Source organism: Sinocyclocheilus grahami, unplaced genomic scaffold (assembly GCF_001515645.1).
Source record: "Sinocyclocheilus grahami isolate Dianchi unplaced genomic scaffold, SAMN03320097.WGS_v1.1 scaffold305.1, whole genome shotgun sequence".
Classification (NCBI taxonomy): domain Eukaryota; kingdom Metazoa; phylum Chordata; class Actinopteri; order Cypriniformes; family Cyprinidae; genus Sinocyclocheilus; species Sinocyclocheilus grahami.
In genome coordinates, this window is record NW_015505484.1 from 269,232 (window position 1) to 289,910 (window position 20,679).

General features: G+C 38.5%; 1 protein-coding gene across 4 annotated transcripts; it reads left to right on the top strand.

Moving 5' to 3' along the window:
* Positions 1-719: 719 nt before the first annotated feature.
* LOC107601422 (protein transport protein Sec24C-like) lies at positions 720-20,513 on the top strand. 4 transcript variants are annotated; one of them, XM_016293585.1, is made up of 25 exons: positions 720-882; positions 4,760-4,950; positions 5,283-5,363; positions 7,880-7,997; positions 8,211-8,380; positions 8,465-9,211; positions 9,408-9,550; positions 10,114-10,182; positions 11,490-11,601; positions 11,764-11,891; positions 12,001-12,139; positions 12,232-12,347; positions 12,443-12,567; positions 12,707-12,898; positions 13,236-13,329; positions 13,579-13,695; positions 13,929-14,099; positions 14,213-14,309; positions 15,930-16,075; positions 16,208-16,346; positions 17,026-17,144; positions 17,280-17,459; positions 17,537-17,728; positions 17,936-18,025; positions 18,489-20,513. In XM_016293585.1, the coding sequence occupies exons 1-25, from the start codon at positions 878-880 to the stop codon at positions 18,627-18,629; spliced, it is 3,822 nt and encodes a 1,273-aa protein (XP_016149071.1). In that variant the 5' UTR covers positions 720-877; the 3' UTR covers positions 18,630-20,513. The 4 variants fall into 4 exon arrangements, with proteins under 4 accessions (XP_016149071.1, XP_016149072.1, XP_016149073.1 ...); XM_016293586.1 differs by lacking the exon at positions 10,114-10,182; XM_016293587.1 differs by lacking the exon at positions 5,283-5,363.
* The last annotated feature ends 166 nt before the right edge of the window (positions 20,514-20,679 follow it).

A 20,679-nucleotide genomic window follows, 5' to 3' on the forward strand; every position in this document is an offset into this window, starting at 1 on the left:
GTATCTGTCAGTCCATAACAGAACCACTGATGTCTAAGCGATGTGGAAGAAAACAGCAAGCAACCCTACCTACCGGAAGTTCTTCTTCTTCGTTGGAGTTTTACGGCAGTTGGCATCCATAGTGTTGCATTACTGCCATCTGCTGTCTCACTTTAACTATATCTTAATTAAATTCGTCCTTCCAGTCCAGTCCTCCTTAGAAAATTAAACACATATCTCCGTCCTTGGTCATTATTTCCATATGTTACTATATTTTTAACATACCTGAAGTTCTGTACTTCAAAATAAAAGTCATTTGGAAACCACTTGTTTTCCCCATATACCTACACTGAGGAATAATAATAAACAATAAATTGTATTGTTATAAATCATTATTATTATTATTATTACAATATTCTGAAAATTTAGAAATTGTAAAATTATTAAAGGTGTTCCAAAGGTAGATTGGTTTGCTTAATATAAAAAAGTCTTGGTAAGCGGCAAATATTCCAAATATCTTTAATGGTTAGATTTAGTGCAAAATAAACGTATGCTAATACATCCACTAAAGCTTTCTCTTTTTTACAGACTAATTTACTAAGCTGTTCTTTCAGGTCAGATAGCAATTAAGATACTGATAACTCTCTAAAAAAACTTATTGTAGGCCACCGTTTTATTTTTCCAAAAAGTGAAAGTCTTCCATCGTCAACTACTATTTCATCATGACCGGATGTGGACGTGGCATACATTCTCAGTTCTTCCGGTGCGGGTGAGGAAGGGATTAACGTCCGTCTCGCTGCTCTCTTTCCGTGAAAGAACGGCAGCCCTATCGCGTTTACCGGCATTTAGAACCGGAACGGCGTCCTGACAAACCGTTCGTTAACTCATCGAGCTGTTTATGAGGTGAGCTGTCAATTGGCGCTTGATATTTGTTTTTTTATGTGGTTATATATTTTCCTGTCACTGTTAGCTTAGCTTAGCACGTTCAGCGCGAGCCGCAGCGTTGAGTCATTTAGGAGTTTAAATTTCATATTTAATACATTAAAGTGACACATGTTGCTGTAATTCATACGATATAAAGGCTTATTAAGGTGAGATGTGTGTTGGCAGACCCAGTGGGACATTTCATGATACTGTTTTGATATCCAGAAACGATAAACATCCCAAATTAGCTTAGCAAGAGGTTTGAGAGTGAGTGGATTTAATGTCCTCATACGCCACTCGGCGATTTTAAACATGAAGTCAGTTATTAAAGCCTAATGTGTGGTATAACTTAATGACTCGGTAGTATATTATTCAGTTTTAATAGCAGATGTGTCGTTGCTGCAATGCATCTGCTTGACTGTTATGATTTTGTTTCTCAACTTCTTGATTGACATTTCAACTTCGAGTGTCTGAAAGGGGTCATATGATGCGATTTAAATTTTTCCTTTCTCCTTGGAGTGTTACAAGCTCTTGGTGTATAAAGAAGATCTGTAAAGTTGCAAAGACTAAAGTCTCAAATCCAAAGAGATATTCTTTATAGAAGTTAAGAGTCAACCACTCCTACCTCCTTCTAACACGCCCCCACATGTCTACGTCACTATGTGGGAAGCCGCCGGCTCACTCTAGGCCTCCGCTCACTCTAGTCCGCGGTGTGTGACGCTGTTTCGTTGAGAAAGCGAAACTACTTTGTTTGATCTTCCAAAAGAGGACACGGCTAGAAATCAGTGGTTAAGTTGTATTTACAACACGGTTCCAGAACACTTCAACCCAAATATTCAGATGTGTGCAGCACATTTTATGGAGGACTGTTTCCTGATCCTGGTAGAGTAGACTACAATGCTGTCTGTTCTGACTCACAGAATGCAAGTACGTTTTTTATATTTAAAGAATTCACCACTGATGATTCAAACGCGAGTTTTGGGCAGTGTAGAGTAGCACTTGTTGTTTGTCATTTATCTGATCACAAATGCAGACATGGTTTTATGTTTACGCGGCACGATGCAACGCAACACGTAAAAAGACAGTATAAGCCATTATAATCCATAATTCTGTCCCCACTGGATGCAACAAATGCCTAGTTTATAATGGGGTTTTTTTATGTTTATGTCTCGTAGCTCCGGCTGGACAGGGAATCACAAAATGGTAAGGGGCGTAACTTTTCTGTCACACGCTTGAGGTATTCGACCAATCACAACGCTCTGGATAGCTGGCCAATCACAGCACACCTCGCTTTTCAGAACGATGAGCTTTGTAAAAATCGACGCATTTCAGAAAGGCGGGGCATAGAGGAGTAACAATAATGTACAGTATGTGGAAAATAATGTTTTTTTTTTTTTACCTTAAACCGCATAAACACATTTCATTACACCAAATACACAAAATGTTGTTTTTAGCAGCATCATATTACCCCTTTAATGTCATCATCTTAATTTATTTTTAGTTTGTTGTTGTTTTATTGTTTTACCAGTTTAATGTCCCTCTCAATTGCTTCTATTTTATAAATTTGTATGTATGAAAGTGAAAGCATGACACTGGGTGGTGTGAAATACTAATTTTCTTTTTTTCAAGTTGGCAAAAAAAGGTTGTTTACCTAAAAATCAACACTAAACAACTTTAATGCAAGTTTCTGTGAATATTAATTAAAAAGAGAATTTCTCTTGTGTTCACCATAGTAAATTAATGTGTAACTATCTGCCATATGTTTTCTTTTTAAACCACGCCCCCTATATATGACGGCTTGTTAAATGTAAATCTACTTTCATTACATTTTTAAAGGCTGCTGCTTTTCTAGCAAACTTTGTGGTAAAATCCACAGATGGACAAGCAGTTTTTAGTGGCACTTGCTTGTGTGATCATCACTGTCTTTAAGCCTTATGGCAGGAAACCAGTTGCTTGATCAGGAGACTTGTGACTCCAGTTTGAGTCTCAGACTTGAGTTTCCCTCTGTGTATATTCAGGTCATCCAGCAGGCCTGTCATTTCAGACAGATAGATGGAAAATAAGCACGTTTATCTCTGTAAGTCCTCGCACATGTGATGCTGTATACTATTACGTTATCCATTGCCTTGAATTATTCAACATTATTCAAGGCTGCGTTGTGCTAATGCTACTTTGCTATTCTACTTGCTAGAAATGAGGAGGAGTAGTTTTAAAAGCTGATTTATTAAAAAATATACATGTAGATATTTTATAATTGCTGTTAAAACTACTTTTCTATCTGTATTTTGTGGGTTTTCGTAACCTCTATTAAGAAAGCAAATGTGCTGGCAGTAATTGTGTCATTTGAGTTTGCTCCAGTCAGCTTCTGTTTCATTGATGTTTGTGAAATTGATATGTGGGAGACACTATTAAACACTGTTATATAAGCAGCTTCAGGAGTTACTCTAGTAAATTGTTGAACTAACGAGTTGAAGAGTCTCAGATGTTTGGGGTGGGTGTGGAACACAAAATACGTCAGACGTCTGTTATGTGCTGTGAATGTTATTAGGGTGTGCTTTCTTTGAATGAAAGTTATGTATTTGAGTATCATCATAATTTACTTTAAATAGTATTAAACCTATACAGGCCTGAAATTTCAGGTTGGAAATGAAGATCATACTTCAAAATTTCATAGTTTAAAGTTGACATGAAAAATTGATCTTTTTACTTTCTCAGTGCATATTCCGAGCCTCCAATGAATGACTCCAAAGACCAACTTTTATTCATCACCATGTAATATCTTGCTCGATTGTGAAACAACTTTTGGCTTTTGGCAATTTTTGGCTGACGATACTTACTAGGCCTTGCAGGCTTTTGTTTAATACTTATTAATAACCAAATAGCTGTTTTGGCATAATTTTAGGTCATTTTGGAGTATTGTAGGTACTGCCTTTCTAAACTCCTGCCAATAGTTAATTCAGCAGTTTCATGCACTGTAAAAAAGATTTTTCAAAGTTGTAAATAAAGATTATTGGAGTACATTTTTACAAGAAAATACTATTTCAGTCTTTTCATTCAAAATTCATGTTTAATTCAATGTATTAATTGTGAAATTTACTAACAATGTCTAAGTAAAATTTGTTTCTACACCAATTTTTGTGTGTGCTCCTATTAACATTAATTTATTAAATTATGATGCCGAGATTATGTATAGGGTGAACTTGACCTCCTCCTAGACCTTCATGATCCACTGCAAACTTTTATTCACTTCTAACTCTATTCTGGTCTTCAGTGCATATTTTTTATGATCCAATCAGTTTCTTTTAGATGAATCAAATCCCATTGTAACTTTTTTTTCCCCCTCTAAATACAGTTTTAGTAAGAAATGTCACACTGTGCAAGTTGTGAATATTACTTTAAGGGGCTTTATTTATGATTTGATGTGTAGATGAGATGTACATTTACCACTAGGCCCAATAAGTCCAGGGTCACAAATATGTTTTGCAATAATGAATGAATAATTTTGATTCTGATTCCAAAAATTTATGTGACATTTTCCTGTTATTTGTTTACTCATCAACTTCTGTGTGTTTTTTGCTTTTAAAAACCCCAACGTTTTTCCAGCTTGAAGGGTGAAACCGCTTTTCTGCAAATTTCTCTTTTATGTCAACATTTGCTGCTCTGGCCTGAGCTTAAATGATTAGTCGGGAGTTTTGCTGTGCCAGCAGCCCAGCGGCACATGTCTTTAGACCCCTGAAAGCATCAGAAAGACTAACAAGACCTCTTAAGCTCTTCTCACTGCATTACCTCATAAATATAGATTTACTCCCTCACTCTCTCTTTATCCTTTTTTCCTCTGTTTCTGCCCTGTCTTCAGAGTTAGGGATGAACTGAGAATGAATGTCAACCAGCAACCTCACATGGCCTCTCCTTATGGGCAGCCTCAGCCTGGGTATCAGGGCTACCCCCAGCCAGGATATGGGGGTGGCCACGTGCCATCGGGATATCCGGCTCAGTATGCACCTTATAATGGGCCGGGCTCTGCCTACCAACAAGGTCCACCGCAAGGTAAGCGGGGTGAAAGTACAAAATGATTGTGACTGGTTAAGGAAATGTGTTTATGACAGGTTATTATCATTTAATGTATAATAATATTAATAATATAATAAATACTGGTAAAAAATGTATAGCCTGAATGCACTGTAAGTCGCTTTGGATAAAAGCGTCTGCTAAATGGATAAACTTTAACTTTAATATGAGCTTAAGTTCAGTCTGTAAGATCTTTTTCGGAGTGCAAGCGAAGTCTGATTTCTCCCTCCCAGCCTCCTCTTTTTACCTATCATCTCCTGTTTTCACATTTCATTCCCATTTTTCACTGCTCTCTCTTTCTTGTATTGCAGGATATTCTCCTTATGCAAGCTTTCCCTCTAAGACTCTCGCAACAAACTTAGTCTCTGACCTGTCCTCTCCTCTTGACCTAGGTAACTGGTTTAATTCTGCTTAGCAGCTTGTCCTCTTCCGTATTCCCTGCATTTCATTATTGACTGCAGTGTGCGGGATGGCTGGGCAATCAAACCACAGGATGCAGTCAAAACTCAGCTGTGGACAGGCACACAGGGAAAAACGGTCATGCTCCTTGCCTGATGATCTTTGCACAATTAGACTCTTTCCCCCATTTTCTCTTTCCTCAATACTCTTAGTATACAATTGAACAATAGTATTTTAATCATTCTTTCATAATCGAGTAATCTTTATTTCCCTCACATGTAAATCAAGGGAGTTGTTTGACTACTCTTGTGTGTTTGTAATACTTGTATACAGGGTCCAAATTAGGGCGTTATTTTAATGACAAATGTCGAGGGCGCATTATTGTAGCGCGAAAGCACAAATATAATCTCCGCTCTTACGTGGATTTCCTTTGCTCTCGCACAAAACCGGGCGCGCACGCTCCGATATACGCTGCTCTCACTCAGAGAGTGCGCACACTTAGAATGTGTCTCTCACAAATTTCTTCATGCTCATGCGCTAGATATTAATTATTTTCGCACCTGAATTAAACGTTATCAAAAGTTATTATGCACTTTTAAAAAGTAGTCTCAAAACAGATTTGTTCAGGGCCTTTCCTTTATTTTTTTATTGTTGTATTTAAACTGTGTAAACTGGTTATTGTACATTGTTTTACTAGGCCCACTTTATCTCTTTTACTGCATTTTGCATGTTGTTCTTTTCTGTGAATGCACATATGCATTTCTCTGTAAAGTACTTTGTAAACACTGTTTTAAAAGGTTCTATATAAATAAAGCTTTAACCAATCAGACCTCAACGACTGACCGATGAAAGTGCGTGAAATCTAATTGGCTGGGAGGGAAGTGAACCTGGAATTCTTTTGACAATCAAAGATGGATCTTTAATTTCTTTCCAGTTTAATAATATTTAGCAATGGTAATGAAATGTAGCCTATATTAGAAATGGCTAGGAATTGGGTGCTTGGATGATTTGTACATATAACCTCTGTCCTGGTTGGTCTCTGAGCAGTTGATCTAAAAACAACATATTATAGTCTATATGGCTAAAGACTTCATATAAAAGATCAATGTTATGTCATAATATGTCAGATACCTCAACTGAATTTAAAATTATTGCAATAAATTATCAGTTGGTATGATGGCAATAATAAGTAACAATTCCTATCAATTCAACATCAACTGGAAAAATAGATGTAAATGATGCAAGATATGTTAACAATAAATGTTCTGATTGCATCGCTGTTTGGACATTTATTGGGAGTTTTTTTTTTTAATCCAATGTTTGTTTTCAGTTCTGATTTTAGTTAGGCACTCTCCTCTAAAACAGTGAATATACAGTTATATGACAGTTACATGTAATTACATTGACTGTAAATGCATTAAACACATAGAATATAGTGTATGACAAATATGAGAAATTCATTATAGTGTTATATTTGGCCTCCAAATCTTAAGTATTGGTATTAAGTATTAAGTATTGCGTATCAATCCAAGTACACAATACATATGACCACAAGAACTTCATATGCTTTTTTGTTTGTTTAGATAAATCGTGTAGAGAGGTTTGACCAAACTGTTAAACTAGGTTATTTCCAAATCATCCAAGCACCCAATTGATTTCTAATATTTGATTAGTAGTTGAGTAGTATTCAATTGTAAAGAAATTACAGATCCATCTTTGACATCTGATTGGTTAAGTTTTGACAACGTTTAATTCAGGTGTGAAAAGAATTTAATATCTAGCGCATGAGCATAGAGAGATTTGTGAGTGCGCAGGACACAGTTTGAGGGTGAGTAGAGACACGTTTTAAGTGCGCGAACTCTGAGCGAGAGCAGCATATTTCCGAGAGCTCGTGCCCGGTTTTCCGCGTGCAAGTGCAGAGATTTGCGCATTATATTTATGTGCTTTCGCGCTACAATAATGCGCTCTCGACATTTGTCATTAAAATAACGCCCTACAAATTTGACACTGGCTTAGTGCCAAATGTAAATAAAATTGGCTTTGAGTCGATACAGAGTTATGCACACAGTTGGCTTGACATAAGGAACTACAACTTTATACGTGGTTCATCTTGATCTATAAGAATCTGTACAAACCATTCACTATAGAATATTTACCATCAGAAATGTGTCTACAATTATAATAATCCCTAAAAGTCATTTTTTTTCTCAACAGCAAAATAATCCCATTGTCATGAAGAAAAAAATGCTGTAAGGAGGACTCTTCCGGCCTATAATATTTTTCCTTCCCTTCTATTCAGCATAGGTCCCACATTTTTACAGCTGTTTATTCTTCTTAATACTGTCATAAGTAGAAAAAATAAAGAAAAGGACCAACAAACAAGTCTCCATATTCTAGGCTGCATCATTTGCTTAAATTGTTGCTCAAGGTTAATCATAAAAGTTGGAAATAAAATGTGTGTTGTTGGGATAATAAACTATTTAATTATTTATTGCTGGTCCTGCTAAAGGTATGAGAGGACCCCCCACCTCTGGGGCACCACCTGTCTCGGGTGCCCAGAACTATTCTCAGTTTGGGCAAGGAGAAACTCAGAATGGACCACCACCAATGGGTGCTCCACCACAGAGGTCAGTGACCCATAATATCAGCACATAACTGTGTCTTTTCTATCAATCTATTAGTAATTTAGCCTATGTGTTGCCTCTTAAGTTTTGTGGCTGATATTACATAAATGGGTTATAAATCATTTCCATTTAATGAATGCAAATTAAGTCTTATTTTCATGGTTTCGCAGCATTGTCATGTTTCTTACTTTGATCTTATTTTAATTGCTTGTTTAGGCCTCCAGTGTCTCAAACTTACACTCCAGGTGCAGTGAATCTGCCTGGTCCTCAACCCCCATACGGCCAGCAGTTTGGAGCTCCACCTGTCAGCATGCAGCAGATGACCAATCAGATGGCTAGCATGCAGGTTGGCTCCACTGCACCATCCCCTGCAGGCCCAAGCTATGGTAAATAAGTCTTTGAAAATGTTAACATCATAAAAATATCTAGAGCATCGCTGTGATTGACAATTTGTTCTTTCTTTTTTCTAGCCCATCCCTTTGTGTCCCAGGCTGCAGCTCCACCTACTTTCCCACCCGCTTCCACTGCTCACTCACAGCCTCCACCTACTGAAGCTGTAGCTCAGGCTCCTCTTCAGTCATACTACAGAACTATGCCACCTGCCCAGCAGCCTTTCCCAAATGCTGTCCCACCTTTCTCCTCCACTGGCCCCACTCAGCCCCAAGCTCCACCACCGGTTTCTCCACAGTCCTTCCCTCAAGCTCCACCTGTCTCTCAGCCTCCTTTTTCCACAGCCCAGGTACCTCCAGGTCCCACCCAGTTATACAGAGGCCCACTTCCTTCAACGCAGCCCTCTTTCCCAAGACCACCGCTTCCCACCTCCCAGCCCTCTGCATTCCCTGCAGGTCCACCTCCCACCTCGACTCCATCTCAGCTCCCAGGAGTCATGCAGCCCCAACTGCCAGTTTCCCAACCCTCACCTTACCACTCAGGTCCCCCTCCAACCTCTACTGGTTTTCCACCACAAGTTGGTCCTCCACCAAGGCCTCCCCTTGCTGGAATGCAGGGCCCTCCTATGGCTTCACAGGGGCCTTCTATGGCATCACAGGGGCCTCCTATGACATCTCAAGGGCCTCCTATGGCATCACAAGGGCCTCCAATGGCACAGGCTAATCATATACTCCCTACACAACCTGGCATGCCACCTGGTCCTATCAACACTTCCCTGTCAGGGCCACCACCACAGCCAGGAATGCAGGGATATCCTCAGCAAAATGGTGAGCACCAGTGTTGTTACTGTTAATTATAGCTAATATTATTAAAAATAGTTTCCATTTATTTCAGTGTTTTTAAGAAAGCTACATGGGTTTAGAACAAGTACACATTTTTAGGCGAACTAACCATTTAACAGGGCTAATTCATTCACAAGTCTTTGTGAATTGATTTGCTTATTATATATTATTTCCCTACCAGGTGCTTTCGGGCAGGTCAGAGGTCCTCAGCCTGGTTACACGGGACCATATCCTGGGCAGCCAAACTATGGAGCACCACCTGCTGCACCTGCTCTAGCGCCAGCTGCCCCAAAGAGGCTTGATCCTGATTCTATTCCAAGCCCGGTATGAACACTCCACATCTGACATGGACATGCACACAAGGTCGCTGTCCACCATACCTTCTCCCACACATCTATTGTGTTGATTTTTCAAGTGTGTTTGTTTTAATATATTTATCCATCATTTTCAGTACTAATGCATTTGCATATACACTCACACACACAGATGTACACTATCAATTTGTAAAATAAATATCTATGTAAATAGGTGCGTGATGTGCTTGTGTTAAGAAAGGCTTCGCTCTGGAGTCTCCTGTGTCTGATGTGCATGCATTATGGCGGCTATTAGTAACAATAAAATCCAGATTCATCGATTTTTCAAGGCTTGGAAACTCTGCACGTGCCGCCTCACAATAACTGCACACGTCTCTTACACTGTCTGCTAAACAGTGTGATTAATCATCAATAATTCTAGGCTTGGGAAAAAAAAAACAGAGGAACTGTAACTGTGGTTACACTTCTGTTTATCTACTCTGCTCTTTCTCTCTTTTTTTTCTTTTGTTTTGGCTTCTCTCTCTATCCCTCTCCTCTCTTATAATTTGCTGGCTAAATTGTTAAAATGTAAAGCAAGCCTCTGACATGCCGCCTGTGCAGAAAACAAGACATAGAATAGACCCAGACGCAATCCCAAGTCCAGTAAGTGCCTCGTGTCTCTCTGCCGTTCTGTGTTGTTATGCTGTATCCCGATTTCTCTGTTTTTTACACATGGGGATGCCAATGACTCTGTCTAGAATAGATGAACAATATTTTATTTCTTCTTCTTATAGAGCTGACATAGCTTTTGTGTAGCAGACAACTTCCTTAATGAGATGGACAAATCTGTATAACATGAATTCTTATGTTAGTCCACCCAAAAATGAAAATTCTGTTGTTGTTTTTTCATATTGTTCCAAAACTATGACTTTCTATCTTTTGTGGAACATACAAAATATTTTTGTCTAATGGAAGGTTCCCAACTTTCTTCAAAATATCTTTTGTTTTCCACGGAGAAGAAAAATCATTCACGTTCGTAACGACATGAGGGAGTCAATGATGACAGAAGTCCCTTTAAGTCATAATTTCTTTGATTCTAGATGACGGACTCACATTTGACTATTTTTTTTAGACTGGTCATTGGTGCCCACCAAAACCATTCGTATCTTCACTCTGGCATGCAATATAGTAACAGTGTGTGCATGACTGACGTGTTCTTATCTCTTATATAAACATAGTGGCCCATCGTTTAAAGGTATATTCTGGGTTAGATGCTACTCAAGCTCTATCAATGGCATTTTTTGGGATGACAAGAGGGCAGTAATAGAGCTGCAGGGTTGGCGTAAAGTTGATTGCTAACCTGGATATTAGCATTACCATAGACTTCCCTTGATAAAAGCCAATACTAATAGTTTTACTATTGCTATATGAACAACAAAAGTTGGTGATCTCTTCATGTTTTGTTCATCAAGATAATCTCCATGAGTGGGGTATATCACTCATATATTTTGTGTTGTAGAATAAAATGCGAAAATGTATTAAGCTTGTTAACCAAAGACCTTATTTATGACATTAAACCAAAAATCCATTAAAAAACATTGACTTCAAAATCATGTATTTAAAATGCTAACTCATTTCCTGGGTTTAGGGCTCATACCTGCAGCACTTTATGCTCTTGTTGTGAAAGTCTGTGGGACTATTCAGTAAGAAAGTGTTTGGTATTCGAGCTAAACTAATGGGGACTGCATATATCGGGTGTTGTCGATGAAGCTTAACTTATTCAACCCTGAATATTCCTTTAATCTGGTTTAGATGATCAGATGTGGTGCTAAATTTATGAACTTACTGATCCTGTTTGGATTAGTTCTATACGAGCATAAAGAGGTTTATCGGGTGAAATGTCAAGGTGTGTTGTTTGTTCATGAATAAAGGTGTGTCACTCTTTCATAGGCCGGTGTTTGTTCTCTCAGATTCAGGTTATCGAGGATGACAAAGCGAACAAGGGAAGTGAACCTTTTACTACAGGGGTCAGAGGTCAAGCCCCACCTCTTGTCACCACCAAATTCCAAGTTAAAGATCAAGGTAAGAATAGAGATTAAAATACTTTTAGACATTGTTTGGAATGGAAAATTGCCTTGCTATATGTATAGTGCATGCTATTTTTTATTTTATGTAAAACGGTAGGCTTTATTCCATGATGTTATAGGTCTTAATATAATATGCATTATATTAATCTCTCCAAAGGGAATGCGAGTCCACGCTACATCCGTTGTACAGCCTACAACATTCCCTGCAATTCCGACATGGCAAAACAGTCCCAGGTTCCCCTGGCTGCTGTCATTAATCCCCTGGCCCCTCTGCCTCTAGTTGAGGTAAAAGGCCACATTCTAGGAGTGTGTACTACTGCATGTTGTCGTTTTCCTTTAAAATTAATACAAAAGGGTATGTGGGTAATGGCATGTCATTCCTTTTTACTGGCAGACACCGCCATATCTCCTGGATCATGGAGAAAGTGGTCCCATCCGCTGTAATCGCTGTAAGGCCTATATGTGCCCGTACATGCAGTTTATCGAAGGTGGTCGTCGTTTCCAGTGTGGCTTCTGCAGCTGTGTCACCGAGGGTAGGTAATGCTCCAGTAACGTGCTTGTCATGTTGAGTTCATCCTAATCAACATCTAATGTTTTGGTTTCTGTTTTTCTTTCCCACTCCTAGTGCCTCCCCATTACTTCCAGCATCTGGATCACACAGGAAAGAGGGTGGACTGCTACGACCGACCAGAGCTCTCGATGGGCAGTTATGAGTTTACGGCTACTGTGGACTACTGTAAGGTACAGTATATGTTCCCATCATGCCACTACAATCTTAAGAAAATTCTGTGCTGATATGTATGGGATTGCTAATTTTAAATATGATTTATTGACAGAACAACAAGTTTCCTCAGCCACCAGCCTTCATCTTCCTGATTGACGTGTCCTACAATGCTGTGAAGAATGGCATGGTGGGAATTGTATGTCAGGAGCTGAAGACACTGTTGGATTACTTGCCAAGGTGAGAGTTTAAACGAGAAGCAGTACGATCAGGATAACACAGAACATTCATTCATATCTGCAGAGAGATTTTTTTTTTGCATGTACAACAAAACATTGCATGTGTAATTGTGATATTGCCTATTTATTGGTCCATGCAGAGAGAACCCTGATGTGGAATCAAACATTCGAGTTGGCTTCGTCACCTACAATAAAGTGCTTCATTTCTATAATGTGAAGGCCTCCCTTGCTCAGCCTCAGATGATGGTAGTGTCAGATGTGGCTGACATGTTTGTGCCCCTACTGGATGGATTTCTGGTCAGTGTCTCAGAGTCCAGGGTGGTTATTGAGAGGTAGGTTTCAGTTTTTGTACACTATTGTTAAAAAGTTTAGGGTTGGTAAGAATTTATTTATTATTTATTTTTATTTTTTTGAAAATATATTTGTTCACCAAGACTGCATTTATTTCCTCAAAAAAGTACAGTAATGTAGTGAAATTATATTGCAATTTAAAATAACTGTTTTCAATTTCTTTAAAAAATCATTTTGAATGGTATTGTATGTGTAGTGAGTACACTGTAACATTCACAATTTAGTGGAATTTTTCCATGTAAGCTAGGGTGAAAACTAGGATGCCTGAAACTTTGACCATCAAAGCATATTGATTATGAAAATGTACGTTGCCACCAGTTTGTTGGATCAGATCCCCGAGATGTTTGCAGACACCCGGGAAACTGAAACTGTGTTTGGGCCTGTCATTCAGGCCGGGCTGGAAGCGCTCAAGGTATTTGATCTTACTGCATCAGGGCAAATTTCATAGTTCATAGTGTGTGTACATCATATGAATGATAATGATTCCTGCAACGCATTGTGATTGAAAATGATGCCAGCCTTGTAGTAATTAAATAGAGCATTTCTGTATACAGTGTTAATGGAAGAAACTTGGTTTTACATTTTATTTTGGTTTGAGTGTTTCGTGTCCGCTCGGAGTGGAATTATTCAGTAACAGTGACATTTCTTCTTTGTCATCTAGGCTGCAGACTGTGCTGGAAAGCTTTTTGTTTTCCACTCGTCTCTTCCCATTGCTGAGGCTCCAGGCAAACTGAAGAACAGGGAGGATAAGAAACTAGTGGGCTCTGATAAAGAAAAGGTACCATGACCTCTTCCTCTCAAATCTGTACTGCTCATTACATTGTGTGTGTCTCTGAAAAACGCAATGTTGAAAGCACAGCGGCAGCTGAAAATGTTTTGTCATCATTGAGACTTTGACAGCTATGGGAACATTGTTACAGAAAGCTTTTTAATGTGGTATTTATTAGGTAGTTTTAAGGGATCCTCTCCATACGGCACATTGTGAAGTTCCCATCTCCATTTCTTTTGCAGTCATTATTCCAGCCCCAAGTTAGTTTTTACAACACTCTAGCCAAGGAGTGTGTTGCACAGGGTTGCTGTGTGGACCTCTTCCTCTTTCCCAACCAGTATGTTGATGTAGCAACGTTAGGGGTGGTCCCCATTTCAACGGGCGGCTCCATTTACAAATACACCTACTTCCAGGTATGAGAGAACTGTACCATCTAGTCATTAATACCATACGTGACCAGACCAAAGAAATCTTCTTAACCAAAAACAACATGCACTGTGATTATAGACACTATGGTTTGTTTCAGGCTCCATCTGACCAGGAGCGTTTTCTCAATGACCTGAGGAGAGATGTGCAGAAGCAGATGGGCTTTGATGCAGTGATGAGGGTCCGTACCAGCACAGGTGAATACACAGCTCTGTACACCAGATTTTGAATTATTGCTTGATTTTTCTTCATCCTGCCATTTACCTACCACATATATTTATTAGGAGTATAACGGTTCACAAAATTCACGGTTCGGTTCGATATGACACAGTGGTGTCATGGTTCGGTTCAGTACGGGGGTAATTGGTTACGTCGCAATGTTGGAAATATTTTTGTTTTAAACCATGAAGGCGAGCCAGTGGATATCACGCACAAGCAGCGTGCAAACTTTGCCCAAAATTATGCCGGTGAACATCTTAATCTCAGTCAATTCACTATACAGAAAGTGAAAGTAAAAACGGAAGGACGGAGCTTTCAGCATCTGACGCCGCATATTCTCTCAGAGACGACGAGACGAATTTACCTCAAAATATGCTGATAACGGTACATAGCTAACTGTTTTAATTTATTCCCTTAATATTTCTAATATTACATAGTGGAAAAAAATTAGAAGAAACATATTTTGTGTTAAACAGGTTGTTTTTGAAAGTCGGTGCTTGAAATAAAAGCTTTTTATTTCATTGATTTTTATTGTTGACTGCAGTATTAATATTTTAATTGTAGGCCTATAAATCATTGAATAGCTAATTGACCTGTATTAAAATACCTTTTATAAAAACATTTTAATTGAGAAGTAAATGTATAGCCTAATCTTTTGTTATCCTCGCAGCACGTCCGTTATTTGGTAATCATTGCGGGGCAAATTAATTGTAATTTTAATTTAATAGGCCTAATAAAAGTAACTTCATAATCATAATAATAGACCTAATAAAAATAAGATTGTAACAGGCCTACATTAATTGGAAATGCCAAACATCTTAATATTGCCAACAATTGATGTTTTTGACTATATCTCTGGCTATCGTCGATACAAGATCGTCTTTCGACGCACCCCAGCAAAAGGAGATTATCGCGGGGCAGCCAGCACGTTGCCCGTTACGTCCTTTGGGCAGCCTTGTTGAGCGTAGTGGCACTGAGAACATCATATTTCACATACTTTAAGCTGTTTTATTTTCCAAATGTAATAGGATTAGTCCAACGAATCAAATCGTTCGGTTTGTAATGCACGAAAGCTTCGTACTGAACGGTTCAATACGAATGCGTGTATCGTTACACCCCTAATATTTATACACTACTGTTCAAAAGTTTAGGGTTGGTTTGATTTAAAGGGATTAAAAAAACGGTTTCAAAAACAGGTTTATTATGCTAGATCATTTATTTGATTAAAATAGATTTATTATCTATTTTAATTTATTTATAATTATTTATAATTTATTTCTGTGATGCAAAGCTGAATTTTCAGTCTGCATTGTTAATTCAGTCTTCGTTGTCACATGATTCTTCAGAAATCTGGTGCTCAAGAAACATTTTTTACTAACATTTCCAACTTTTGAACTGTAGTGTAAATCACCACTCATTTTAACCGAGGTGTTCAACTTCAAAAGCCAAGATATGGCCTTGTTCAATCCACAACAGTTCAGCACAAAATGTGTTTTATTATTTTATTGCACATCTCTCCAAGACATATCAGCCATGTGACATTTTTATCATCAGTTTTTAATGTGTATAAGTTTAACTTGTGTGCGGTGCTGTGGCAGGTATCCGGGCGACCGATTTCTTTGGTTCCTTCTACATGAGCAACACCACCGATGTAGAGCTGGCAGGACTAGACTGTGACAAGACTGTTACCGTGGAGTTCAGACATGATGACAAGCTCAGCGAGGAGACTGGAGCTCTAATGCAGGTGTGTATGTGTCTACTTTTGCACAATGCACACACATGTGAAGTATCAGCTACACTGACTTCAGTCTCATTTAATGACTTCAGCTGTGCTGACCTTTTCGTCTGTACTCTCGTTCTCTCGCTCTTCTTTCAGTGTGCGGTTCTGTACACCAGCTGCAGTGGTCAGCGACGACTTCGGATCCATAACATGGCAGTGAACTGCTGCTCTCAGCTGGCAGACCTGTACAGGAACTGTGAGACTGATACCATCATCAACTTCTTTGCCAAATATGGTGAGTGAAACCACACGCATCCTCTCACACTCGTCGGATAAACACCACCTCACTGCTTCCTGCACTAGCACTCTGTGGGTCACCTCTGTTACACCAATGTAAAAAAAAAAAAATTTATGATATTTATTTGATATATTATTTATTTTGTTATTTGTTTTTGTTCTTTTGGTTTTGTTTTAGTTTTTATTTCGTTTTCAAAAGCTACAGCTCCCTCCCAATCTATGTACAGCATTCAATATTATTGCTTTGGGTTTGTTTGTTTGTTTGTTTTTCAGCAGCTTTTGTTTTGGTGTTTTTGTTTCTTTTGGTTTGCTTTTTCAAAACCTAGAGCTCCCTTCATAGTCTCTCTGCGTCATTTAATTATGCATCATTGTTTTGGTTTGCTTTAGGCTTTGTTTGGTTTTTGTTTGGTTTTCAAAAAGTAGAGCTCCCCAGTCTTCCTACAAAATGTAATGGCTGCAAAATGTAAATGGCTTGCAAAGGCAAATCAGCAATAAATTGTCATAACCATAAATAAAATGATTGACAACCATTAGCACTTACCTATTTAGCATCTCAGTGGAGGCTCATAATCTAGGCCATTTTCATGTAAAAGTTTCAAAGACAGAAAGATTACTTTTTAATGATGTGTTCTGGGACCTGATTTGAGTTTAAGGATTGTTGTTTTATGTGTTTACAGCATATCGGAGTGTACTCAGCAGTCCTACCAAGAATGTCCGTGATAGTCTGATGAATCAGTGTGCACAGATCTTAGCCTGTTACCGCAAGAACTGTGCCAGTCCATCTTCAGCAGGGCAGGTAACTACAGAAAATCATAATGCCATAACCCCACTCAAAAACACACAAATCCTGTTTTTTAATGATTAAATATCTTCAGTATTTGTCATATCCTACATTGTGCTGATATTTTCTTATCTATTTGTCTGAGTACAGTTGATTTTACCAGAATGTATGAAGCTGCTGCCCGTGTACCTGAACTGCATGTTAAAGAGTGACGTTCTGCAGCCAGGGGCGGATGTCTCCCTGGATGACCGTGCCTACCTGAGACAGCTGGTCAGCACTATGGATGTGGCCGAGAGCCATGTGTTCTTCTACCCTCGTCTGCTTCCGCTGGTGAGACACAAACACAGTAATATCAGCCCATTTGATTTTGTAATTGAGCTGTGACAGTTACTGTACATTCTCTACAGCAAAAGCTGGATGTTGAGAGCATGACTCTGCCTGTGTCAGTGAGAGACTCAGAGGAGAGACTGTCTAGGGGAGGAGTGTACCTGTTAGAGAACGGACTGAACATTTTCCTTTGGGTTGGGGTCAATGCCCAACAGGAGCTGCTTCAGAACATCTTTGGCACGCCGGCCTTCAGCCAGATAGACCCCAGCATGGTACGACTCCTTATAAATATGCATATATGTAAATAAATTATTTGATTTTTATCTCATACAGAAGCAGTTATATAGCTCGAGTATTACTTATGAGCACATATGAAACTTGAATCCTTTACCTTGGATGCTTGACATGTTTTTGCATGTTGTTTTTAAAAAATATGATGTGAACATTTGCCATTTTTATTGTGTGTTTTGCTGATTTAGACCTCTCTGCCGGCTTTGGATAATCCTTTTTCAAAGAGACTAAGGGAGATTATCGAGTCCGTCAGAGCGCAGCGCTCACGATACATGAAGGTAAATACATCACAGGGCTTGATATTATGTTTTTGCAGAAATTTGTGATTCAGACAGCTGAAAAGAATGTTTATTTTTCTGAAAGCTTAGGTCACTTGTGTTGAACTTTTTTTTTTTTTTTATCTCCGTACAATAAAATTATTAGCAAATGAAACGAGCATCAGGAAGTCAAGATAATCCAGGAATTATGCATGACCTAGACTGAGGGGAAAAAGGAAGTAGTTTTCTGTCCAGATTAATGTTCGTCTGTAATTATTCGTCACTCATGATTATAGGGTGATACTTGAGTCCTCATTAAAAAACAAAAAAACTTACTTTTTAATTATATTTTTATTTGTATTTTTTGTTATTTATTCATTTAGTTGTTGTTAGACTTTTTATTGAATTTTATGTATTTTTTATTTATATTTGGAATTTCACTACTTTTAAGTACTTTTAAATGTAAATAATCGTTGTCTTTCAGCTCATGGTGGTGAAACAAGAAGACAAGCTGGAGCTGATCTTCAAGCACTTCCTTGTGGAGGATAAGAGCAACAATGGTGGGGCCTCTTACGTGGATTTCCTGTGTCACATGCACAAGGAGATTCGTCAGCTCCTGAGCTAGGAGCATCAGGTCCCCCCTTCTCCTCCCTTGGCTCTGTACTCAGAAGCGCTTTAACTTTTTATTTAACATAATAAACAAAATCCCTTTGCCCATCATCTTCTTTACCTCAAGTATAATCTCATCCACGTGACTCTTGAGGAAGAAGCCACCTTGTAAAGGAAATGTTGCTCTGTCAGATAACGGTGTTCTTTTGGTTTTAGTGGTGGGAGTTTTGACCCGAATTTCTCCTCTCTTTCGATGACAGGCTCTTGAGACTTTGTGTGTGCGTGTGTTTGATAGAGGAGGAGATATGCTGTTGTTACTGCTCTACAGCTGATCAGGTTGCGAAGCCTCAAATAGAGCTTAAACCGTTTCTTCAGAACAAAACAGCTACCGGGTTTTAGAGTGTGCTTGAATGTGAACGTCGATGTTGATTGTACTAGGTGTTCTGTGAGAAACACTAGCACTGATTAATGGTCTCTAGGTACTGAAGGACAGAAAAATAACCGCATTAGAAATTAATCTAGACCTACTCGGAATACAGTGAAATAAAATCCCTCATCTTATTCCAATATGAATAGAAAGATGTTTTAGAACAAGTTAGATTCATGTCTATCCAATTATTTGTATTTTTCTGCTTATGTTCTGTTTCTCTTTGATTCTCTCTCTCTCTCTCTCTCTCTCTCAACCTTGGCATTACTGATACTGTCTCTATTTTTTCATTCGTTATTCTGTTTATCTTGTCTAATTTGTCGTTTTCACCTTTTTAAAGTGTGCAAAAAACCTAATAGACTCTATGGGAGTTTGAAGTGTGCTGTTAATCGTTCAAAATGTCTTTTACTCTGAAAAAAAAACATTAGAAATAAAAGTCTATGCATCAACATATCTTTAAAAGAAAGAGGGAAAGCTGTTCAAGAGCCTGAGCCGAATGTTGCGCTTCTTTTTCTCCTTGCTACCACCCTCATTCTCTATAAGAAGCAGATATGCCTACAATTGATGTGATACTAGTGACGTTTCTGCATCCTGATGGAGAATATGGATCCCTATGGATGCCCGGACAGGGAGTTGAATTTCAGATGAGCCTCTCAGGAGGATGGGAGTTGTCAAAACCCTATAGATGGTTCAGTAATTGGGCATATATTACAGAAGCATTCAGGCATTCATTCAGTTCCCTATTCAATTCTCTTTTTCTTTACTGTATGGTCTGTTAGAAACCTGTATACTACATGAGCTTGTTAATGTATCAGATATGATTTAATATTATGTTCTAAATCTGTTAAAGGAGCGGGTGGCGTCTCTCTGCTCTAGTGTATTAATCTTTGTGCAATGGAAGCCTGTGCTGAGAGTGGAGTGCGGGACTCATTTAGAAACTGACCATTTTTAACCGGTTTTCCAAGCGAGTGAAGTCAAGCACATGTGGAATTGTGACCTTAAAAGCAATCAACACTGAATACCTTGTCATCACATTTATTACATGTACAGAATTAAACATTTAAAAAATGATGTCAAGCTAGTGTGCTTTGTTGAATCTACATATGATGTTTGGGTGAGGTGAAGGTTGTTGTTGTTGTTTTTTCCCCCTCAGTGCTTCAAAATCTTTTACAAGCTCATCTTAGTCCTTTCAAAGACATTCTGAAATATATCTTCATCTCTGTCTAATATTACAGAGCTCTTTTATATAGAAGGGTGAGCTGGTGTGTTTATCAGAGATGTATCCTAGTGAGGTTCTCTTTAGAACGGAGGGATCTGCCTTTGAGTTTGCTTTTTTTTTTTTTTCTCTCATTTTTGTGTTTGTCTCTAACCCATATATTTTTTTGTTGGTCATAGACTCCTCAGTGTCTTTCAGAGTTGTCGTCTTGTTTCATCTATGCCTCCTGACTGCAAATAAATACCTATATCAATTCATTGATCGACTCCTGCGCTCTTACGAATCCGTCTATACAGTGCAATTTATTTGATTCATTTATATCTAATCAGTTAGCAGACACTTTTATCCAAAGCGACTTACAAATGAGGACAATAGAAGCAATCAAACCAAAAAAGAGCAACAATATCTAAGTGCTGTGACCAG